The 10,537-nt window shown below is 25.7% G+C and overlaps 1 protein-coding gene across 1 annotated transcript; it reads right to left on the bottom strand.

The window, feature by feature from the left end:
- Positions 1-56: 56 nt before the first annotated feature.
- On the bottom strand, positions 57-7,877 carry LOC101245918 (8-hydroxygeraniol oxidoreductase-like). The gene is made up of 7 exons (XM_004251126.5): positions 7,676-7,877; positions 7,428-7,570; positions 7,239-7,276; positions 6,100-6,502; positions 4,143-4,382; positions 2,752-2,910; positions 57-317 (listed from the first exon to the last, which is right to left on the bottom strand). Exons 1-7 carry the CDS (start codon positions 7,710-7,712, stop codon positions 207-209), a joined length of 1,131 nt encoding a protein of 376 aa, XP_004251174.2. The 5' UTR covers positions 7,713-7,877; the 3' UTR covers positions 57-206.
- Between the last annotated feature and the right edge of the window lie 2,660 nt (positions 7,878-10,537).

Raw genomic sequence — 10,537 nt, 5'->3', positions numbered from 1 at the left:
CTTCTCCCTTTCTATACACATTGTTGGATTGAAATCTTTATAGCACCATCTTGAAATAGTACAATTATGAATATATCCATTACCAAAAAAAGACAGAAGAACAATACAAGCTTTGATTATGTTCCAACACTTCATAACTTCATATCCTTATTGCTATTTTGTTATTGTTACACAGAAGGGGAAAAAAAAAGAAACTAAATATTAGCTCAAAACTTGATAAGGACCTTCACACAGTTTGGTTCTTTCAAGTACTCAAATGCCTTGTTTACATCATTGAATGAAACTTCATGAGTCAATAACTCATCTAGTTTGATCTCCTGCAGAAAATAACCAGGGCATCGAGTGAATCGCGAGTCAGTCATAAGTCATTATTGGTTGGATAGGGACAGGTAAGACCAATCCATTCTAACTAGAAAAATAGAAAAGATTTCATTTTTCGTTTTCTTTTTTCTAAATTCAAATGTTCGTATTTGAGGTTACACGTAAAAAACTCATATTCATAATGTCGTATAATTAATAATATCTTACAAACTTGGTGTAGGTATAAATATGTTGGGATGTTACTCAGACTTTTCAAAAGTATTATCAGGGGTGTTTTAGATACTTTAAAAGTAAGGTATTTTTGAAAGATCAGACACGAGTATGACAATCATCATATCAAGCATGAACAAAAAAAAAGTTGAAAGTTGAATTACCGTTGTACCCCTACTATAAATTAAATTGTTATAAAAACTTAATTATTTAATTTAAATATTAAATTGTATATTTTTAATAAAATTGTTAATGACTTTTACGCTTTTTAAGATTAATTCCTAATTAAAATATCTAATTTAATAATATTTATCATCTATAATAAGAACACTATCATAGCACTAATATGATACAATAAATTTATTTCAAAGTGACTATTCATGATAAACATATTTATTTATTAGCTAAAAATGTTATAAACTTAACTAAACTAATAGAAAAGGAAACAAATAGTAGTGATGGTCTTTATCTCTATTTATATAGTTGAATTGTTGTTTTATTTATAACTTGCTTTTAGTTTAAAATTTTTTGCATGTTCAAAAATAGATTGACTGTAACATTAGATTTTGTTATAATTTTCATCAAGACAAGATCGAAAAAAGAATAATTAATTGCATTTCTTATGTGTTTCATTTTTGTTCCTTGTATTAGTATATCACCTTTAAGAATAGATTTGATAGAGTGATCACTCTTTCTTTTTATTAAAGTTGATATGTAGAATTACATTAACGGTAGGTTCGATTCACATATCATTGTTCAATTTTTCTCTGATAATTTATATATAAATTATGAATCCACTATGGTATGTGTTTTAAGTCTATATTATATTAAGGGATAGATTCCCATCTGAATTTGTATCGAAAAGTCAGTTACACACTTAAATTATCATGAAGACCTATTACACACATATACTATTTAAAAATGAATTTTTTTTAACCCCCTAAAACTTATGTGGCAAAATAAAATAAAATAAAAATAAATCATGCGCGTCAGACAATTATTTATATAAAAAAAAGTTTTAAAAAATCAGAATTCTCCTTACACCCCACCCCCAGATCTCTTCTTCTTCATACGCTACTCTTCTCATCTCTTCTTCTTCACACCCAATAAGGTTAAATGAATCGGTAACAAGACGCAATGTAGTAACAAGTTAGTTAAAAAAACACTATATTTTTTACCCATAAACGTCGCAACAAGAAATCAAAATAGTACTAGGTGACTTAAGATTTGTGGATTTTGATTAGTGTTTGTTCATGTCATCGAAGGATAAAAGTTTGGGGGGTCTCAGTCGCGGAGTTATGATGAGTGATCTATTGAAAATGGGAAGATAATTATTTTTCTATAATTCCTATCTTTTTAGAAACCTCCACGGGGAACATAAAAAATGTGTTCGGATCTAAAAAATATTTGCAAAAAATTGGACGCTCGATTTTCATGGTCAATCAACGGAAGAAACTGAAGGAGTCTTTTTGGGGTTCATTTTGGAACAAAAGTAATTCTTTCACCATACCAATCAACTTCGAATTTCGAAAAATTTTCTTGGCGGTCATTGTAAAAAGCTTCTTCTTTGCAATTATGCTATGAAGAATGTATAATTATTAGAGAATTTTATCAATTAATTAGAAACTAATTAATGTAAAATATAGCTAGCAAAAGAAAAAAAGTTGATTAATAAAGATAAAAACAAAAAAAAGATATAAAAAAATTTATAATTTCTTACATGGCGCTGACGTATTGCTGATATCGCAGCAAGTGTAATACACCACATTATGTGAGAGTGTGATACACCTCGTAGGGTGGTATTAAAATTCACTTTTAAGTAGTAAATGTGTGTAATGAGTCGTCATAATAGGTTAAGTGTGTAACTGACTTTTTAGGACAAGTTCAGTAAGGAACTTATGCATTTTCTTATTATACTAAATCATATATATTATATCACCATTAAGCACGAACTATCAGTTGAAGTATGACAAGCAAAATAAAGCACGGATGACCATAGGAAAATTACCTGAAAGAGCAACTTTAATGAATGATTGGGATTTGACTTTTCGACCTTATGGTGATAGGCTAATTAATTGTAATCGAAAAGCAGATAGTCATAGGTATAGGGCCTTTTTCAAAATGAACAAATACAAGTGGACAAGGAAGCATTTACGTGTAACTTATTATTCTCAAATCTACTATAGAAAAAAACACATTTTAAAGAAATATCGTACGTACCTTGCTAATGCATTTGTCAATTATAGATGGAAGATCTGTGTGAGTTCTAATGCCACCATAGATTGATCCTTTGAGTGTTCTACCAAACATTAGAGGGACATAACTCATTTGCCAATCTAACACAAGTCCAGCTCCAAGCACTATCACTGTTCCATAACCCTAAATATGTTTTTTTTTAAGTCACACAACAATTAAAAACATAATTATTTAATAAAGTAAATACTAAAAAAAGGGATATAAAAATAGTTGTTGTTTTTTTTTTTTTGTAAATTATAAAAAGATAATTTGTACACGTTATATGAAACAGTGTCATGTGAAAGAAAATATGAGAAACAAATAGAGATGAGATAAAGAATATTGTCGTCTCGACTAGTTTGTGTGTGTGCTAATTATCATAGTGAATATTAAGTAAGCTCGTATAATCACGAAAAAATATAAAATTATGAGAGAAAAAAACGTGACGAATATATTCACTACGGGTGGTGGGGGTGGGGGTGGGGATGGGATGAAATGCAATGATTTTGATTATTTTTAGAAATTTATATCATTCTATTGTTACGATATTCATCTTAAATCTTTAACACCACCTTAAAAATAGTATTACTATAAAATACTTTATCGAAAAAAGAAGAAGATAGAGGATAATACAAGTTTGATCACGCTATACAAAAGGATGTCATATTATATAAGACGCAAAAGTAAACAGATAGAGAATTTTTTAAAAAAATAGATAAAGTAAAAATAATATTACTATAAAATATTCTTTACCAAAAAGAAAAAAAAGATTGAAAACAATACAAACTTGATCATGCGATACAAAGCAATGTAATATGATATAAAACATAAAAAGTAAATAGAAATAACATAAAGAATGATGATATTACTTGAAAAATTTGTGATTTTGATTATTTTTTTTAGAAATTCATATCATTCTAATATTACGATATTTATCTTGTCGATTTAAACTGAAATCTTTAACACATTTACGCTATTACTATGAATTATCACTATTAAAAAAAACAATACAAGCATAATCATGTTATACGAAATAGTGTCATATGATATAAAATACAAAAAAACAAAGAAAAATAACATAAAAATTGACGATACTACTTGGAAAATGTATATATCATTTTAATATTACGATATTCATCTTGTTAGTTTGAACTGAAATCTTTAACACATCTATGATATTAACTATGAATTATCGCCATTAAAAAAAATACAAACATGATCATATTATACGAAATAGTGTCATATGATATAAAACACAAAAGACAAAAAAGAATAACATAAAAATTAACGATACTATTTAAAATAAACATATATATATATATATAAAATTAATAAAATTAAATAAAAAATTAGTCGAGATAGACTCAAATATATACCATTCTAGTTGATTGAATAGCTTCATTGATAGTGAGTTGAGGCACATCTGTACACTCAAAGAAGTAGTCAACACCAAGTCCACCAGTAGCATCTTTAATTAATTCTGAAATTGAAATTGATTTTTCAGAAATATTTATAAAATCAGTAATTCCATAAATTTTTGCTTTTTCACTTTTCATTTCATGTATATCCATCCCAATTATTTGGGCTGCTTCCTTTTGTCTAGCTCCTTCTGCTACCTGTATTTTTTAAATACAAGATCGAAAAGTGATCGGTAAATATATTTCTATCATTAAATTTATAAAAATATTTGTATGTATATGCAAAAACTTATAAATCAACATTTTTTTCAATTTTAATATATTGAAAAATAATTAGTATTATTATCATAAAATAGAAAATTAATTGACTAATGCACAATCTTAAATATACTGATAATATTCACAAATTCACAACTATTTTTTGTACTCATATTTCATTAGTATTATTATCAACAAATGGAAAATTAATTGACTAATGAACAATCTTAAATATACTGATAATATTCACAAAATACACAACTATTTTTTGCACTCATATTTCATATGTATAACTTAAAAAAATTCTAGCTGAACCAACCGATAAACAATTTTAAATATACAAATAGCATTCACAAAATATATAACTAAACTTTTTGCCCCATAATTAAAAAAAAGCAAATGCAATTTTAGAATTTTTTTGTGCAATGATAATTGAATCGACTAATGAACAACCTTGAATATACATATAACATTCATAAAATATATAACTAATATTTTGTCCACCCCTCCACCCTCATAAATGAAAAATAATCGTTATTATAAAATATATAACTAATATTTTGTCCACCCCTCCACCCTCATAAATGAAAAATAATCGTTATCATAAAATAGAAAATTAATTGACTAATGAACAATCTTAAATATATTGATAATATTCACAAAATTCACAACTATTTTTTGTACTCATATTTCATTAGTATTATTATCATAAAATGGAAAATTAATTGACTAATGAACAATCTTAAATATACTGATAATATTCACAAAATTCACAACTATTTTTTGTACTCATATTTCATTAGTATTATTATCATAAAATAGAAAATTAATTGACTAATGAACAATCTTAAATATACTGATAATATTCACAAAATTCACAACTATTTTTTGTACTCATATTTCATTAGTATTATTATCATAAAATAGAAAATTAATGGACTAATGAACAATCTTAAATATAGTGATAATATTCACAAAATTCACAACTATTTTTTGTACTCATACTTCATTAGTATTATTATCAAAAAATGAAAAATTAATTGACTAATGAACAATCTTAAATATACTGATAATATTCACAAAATATACAACTATTTTTTGCACTCATATTTCATATGTATAACTTTAAAAATTTTTAGCCGAACCAATCGATAAACAACCTTAAATATACTAACAACATTCACAATATATATAACTAAATTTTTTGCCCCATAATTAAAAAATAGCAAATGCAATTTTAGAATTTTTTTGCGCAGTGATAATTGAATCGACTAATAAACAACCTTGAATATACATATAACATTCATAAAATATATAACTAATATTTTTTCCACCCCTCCACCCTCATAAATGAAAAATAGCAGTCATCATAAAATACGAAAAATAATCGTCATCATAAAATATCAAATTTCACATGTGAAACTTTATAAAATTTCTATGCAATACTTACTAAACTCATATACTAACCAATGAACATACTAATAACATTCAAAAAACATATACCTAATTATATTTTGCCCCGTCGTCATTGAAAAATAGTAACCAGTCATAAAATATCAAATTTCACATATGAAACTTTAGAAAATCCCTATGCAATTTATTATTTTTGAATTGAAAAATAATCAGTAAACGTTATTTCTATATCGAAGTTACTTACACCAAGCCCAACACCTCCAAGACCAAGGACAGCAACACTTGATCCCTTTTCAATGTTAACATCTTTCCATGTTGCTCCAAAACCAGTTGTAAAAGCACAACATAAGAAAGGAACATGTTCAATTGGTAACCTAGGATCAACCTTAATAACATAGTTTTCATCAAGAACTATGTACTCTGATAATGTAGAACAACTAACATGGTGATAAATCTTTTGACCATTAATAGACATTCTTGATGTTCCATCCAACAATAATCCACTAAAATTTAAAGGGTATTTATGGCATAAATTGGACTTTTTGGACTTGCAATTAGGACAATCTCCACATTCACCCAAAAAATGTGGCATCACTATGTCTCCTTCTTTCAAATCTTTCACACTCTCTCCAACACTTTCTATCGCGCTGCGGAAAATACACTCACAAAAAATACGTTAAGATAAGAAATTTTATATCGATAAAATAAATGAGAGATGTTGGATATACAAGTAAGTATTCTTACACTCTAGTGGTGGTGTTTCAAAGTCGTGCGGCCCTAGATCTAAAACGAACAATATCACCAGCGATCTGGATCGTTAAATCTATGATGTTTTTTGAAGTAGCCTTCACATATAATACACTTTGTCTAATTCCACGTCCATTATTTTCTTATTTTTAAAAATGGCAGCAAATTCGAAAAAATAGATTCAAAATTTTAACTTTATCATTCAATTTTGAGAAAAATGCAGAAGTATTCCGACCACACATATACTATATTAAGGTCCTAATAACCCCCTAAACTTAACTTATAAATAATTTTCTACCCATTTTCGGCCTACGTGGCACTATCAACCACATAACTTGACAAAATTGTCAGCACAATGTGGACCCACAAGATAGTGCCACGTAGACCGAAAAAGGGTTGAAAGTTATTTATAAAATAAGTTCAGAAGGTAATAGGACCTTAATATAGTATGATTCTCTCTATGGAATTTCGGACATAGGTTGAGGGTATTTTTGCATTTTTTCATTCAATCTTCATGAAATTTAGTATTGAAATGATTGTATTTTTAGAATTTTAAGTTCAAATAGATTATATTTATTACAATTTCAATGAACTTTTATATTTTTCTAAATTTAAAATATATATGATTATTCTTACCCAACTCCTTCGTGTCCAGGAATGCGAGGGAACAAAGGCTGAGAATTATCAACAATAAATTAGATAATTATTCGTTATGAAATTTATCGATAAAAAATAATAATTTATAGTTATCGATGATTAAATGAAATTAATAGCTATTTTTTTTATTATTTCGCGATAAAAATTTTAATTTCAATCCAAATATACCTTTGGAAAGCCATTGCAACAAAGAACATCAGTACCACATAAACTAGCATAAATCATTTTAATCCTAACTTCTGTTGATTTTGGTGGATCGACTTCTATTTCTTCTATTTTCAATTCGTCTCCCGACTTCCATACTATTGCACCTGTATTTATTTAACGAAATTTCTTACTTCATCATCTGAAATCATTATATTCATGACTTTATCGTTCATAATACAGACAGTATAGAGAGAAATTAAAAATCTCACCTTTGCATGTAATGACTTTGTGATTGCTTGAATTCATTACGGTGAAATCGGAAAACGAAATATAATAATATGGAGAAAGATAAAATTGTTCCGATGGTAGTACAAATAGAAAAATAAAAAGTTCACTTCTTTTTAAAGAGAGAAAAATAGGTAAGTCACGTTATAAAGTTGGAAAAATTATATTTTGACATGCCAAAAATATGTTTTTTTTAAAAAAAATAAATAACATACTATATTATATTTATTTCTATGTTACTAAATTATTGGATGATAAAGTAGTAAATTCATCTTACATCAAAGGATCCACCTTGATGTCACGTATCTTAGCTAGCTACTTTAATATTAGTGTTCTCTTAAAATATACTATAGAATAAAATTTATATATATATATATATATATAATGAACTATTTAATTTCGTCACAAAAATGTTACTCAATGATTTAGTATTTGATTTTCAATATAGAATATGGTCAATTGATTTTGTGGTGTTGTGTAATTAGAAGTTGTTAATATTATTTCATAATATAGTATATACTGTACATTGTATTATAGTATATTGTTTTAATAAATATAACATTTATAGTTCATTGTCGTTATATAATGTCACACTTCATAATTTGGATAGGAAACCGACGAGAATATCAATGTATGAGATGAAACTACTATGAAAAAGTAGAGTAAAAGATAAATTAAAATAAAATTTACTAAATAATAAATGAAGACAAAATGAGAATAAAATATTAAGATATATAATGACACAATCACACCAAAGCAGTCATTATATTACGTGAATTTTTTCATCGTTACCTAACAATGATTTTTATAAATGACACCGTAAATAATATGTGAATGGATTGTGTAGTACTATTATTGCGCCCCCCCCCCCCCCGTCCACCCCCACCCACCCATACAATTGGAGGGAGGAAGTCCCCATATAATTTGTTAATTTTTAAGCCCAAGATATTATAATAAATAATAATTAATATGCGTCAATATTACTTATCGTAAAATATGAGAAAATGATTAAATAAAATATAATATAACTGTAATATATCAAAGATATGCGTAATCTTAGATATGAATATTAAGTATCAAACCGATAAAAGGTTGGTAAGAAAACATATCAGAGGAAAATATATTAAAAGGGTAAGACATGTAAAACTCGATATTCATGTCAATTCAATAGTTAATTTTCTTCACACAAATATTAATTAATTAATTATCTGAAAACTTCACCTAACCATTTTTGTTTTTTCTATAATAAATAAAAAAATATATATTAAAAATTTTTCTATGAAAAGAGTTTTAAGTTTAAAATAAAAGTTTCATAGTGTCATTTTAAATATATATAAGAAAGTAATTTTTGTGATTAATATAGTCATATTTCTGTTTACATAAAAAATAATTAAGATTTATTGAAAGTATACATTAGTTATACAATTAAAAAATTAAAATATAAATTAACTATGCATGAGTTATACATTGAATAGATATGAAACATTCAAAAATTGAATACAACTTAATTATACATGAAGTATAGGCAACTATTTATCAAATTAATTTTTTAAAAATATTTATTCATCTAATTTAAATAAGAAAAAAAAGGATGATAAATAGTTAAAAGGAAGATTAATTACCAAAAAAAGGTAATTTCGAAAACAAAAACAATTTTATTGTAAATAATTTTACTTTTTTCTATTCGATCTCACCTACTTAAAATCTCCTCTAACACAATTTCAATTTTTTAAATTTAATTTTTTTTAGTATTTCAAATCTTTTGATATATATATATATATATATATATATATATATATATATATATATATATATATATATATATATATATATATGATGTGTCATCCACCATTACAATTATTGGACGATAATAAAATAAATTCATCTACATCAAAGGATCCACCTTGGTCTCCCATATCTTAGCTACTTTAATATTAGTGGCTTAAATTATACTATAGTAATTTTGATATAATTTCTACAAGTAAATTTGTAATGTATATATAATTTCGTAAACAAAATGTTACTCAATTAGTTAGTATTTGTTTTTCAATATAGAATATGATCAATTGATTTTGTGTTATTACGTAATAATTAATAATCAAGAAATTTGTACTTTAATCTAGTAATTGTTATAGTGCTACAACATTCTTAGAAGTCGTTAATATTCAAGAAATCATATATATATATATCGTTTCATAATATGTTGCATTATATTGTATTGTATTAATGAATACAATTTTTAGATAATAGTATTGTTCTCCGTCGTTATATAATGTCACATATTCATAATTTAGATAATAAACCTATAAGAAACTAGGGTATGGATAAAATTAATATGAAAACGTAGAGTAAAAGATAAGTTAAAATAGATTTTATTAAATAATAATATTAAAATAATAACATGATCACACCAAATTAATCGTTATACAAAGTGAATCTTTTTATCGTTACGTAATAATGTTTTCAAACAACATAATATATAGAGAACATGTGAATACGATAGTACTATTATTGCAATGTACTATCATTTCATATACCCCCACCCCAACCCCCCGAGCTTCATTTTATAATAATAAGGGCAAAGGACAGAAATTATATATATTTTAAAATAAAATTATCGTTCTTATAAGTTTATAATTACATAAATCTTTCAAATTGATACACAATAATATAAGTGTTGATACATTGATATGATGCACAAGATACATTAATCGTTAAGTCAGATACATTTTATATATGATATACTAATCTAATGTATATTTTATACATGATACACTAATCTGATGTTCGGGATACATTAATCTGATGCGCTAATATATTAATATGACGCGCGAGATACATTAATT

This window comes from Solanum lycopersicum, chromosome 11, assembly GCF_036512215.1.
Source record: "Solanum lycopersicum chromosome 11, SLM_r2.1".
Lineage (NCBI taxonomy): Eukaryota > Viridiplantae > Streptophyta > Magnoliopsida > Solanales > Solanaceae > Solanum > Solanum lycopersicum.
This window is presented reverse-complemented; position numbering and strand designations above follow the sequence as displayed.

Excerpts from the sequence above, each read along its gene's own strand:
- LOC101245918 (XM_004251126.5), bottom strand. The coding sequence starts at position 7,712 with ATGAATTCAAGCAATCACAAAGTCATTACATGCAAAG. Across the intron at positions 7,277-7,427 it reads GTTGCAATGGCTTTCCAAAG|CCTTTGTTCCCTCGCATTCC; the intron begins GTATATTTGGAT and ends GATAATTCTCAG. Across the intron at positions 318-2,751 it reads TTGACAAATGCATTAGCAAG|GAGATCAAACTAGATGAGTT; the intron begins GTACGTACGATA and ends TATTTTCTGCAG.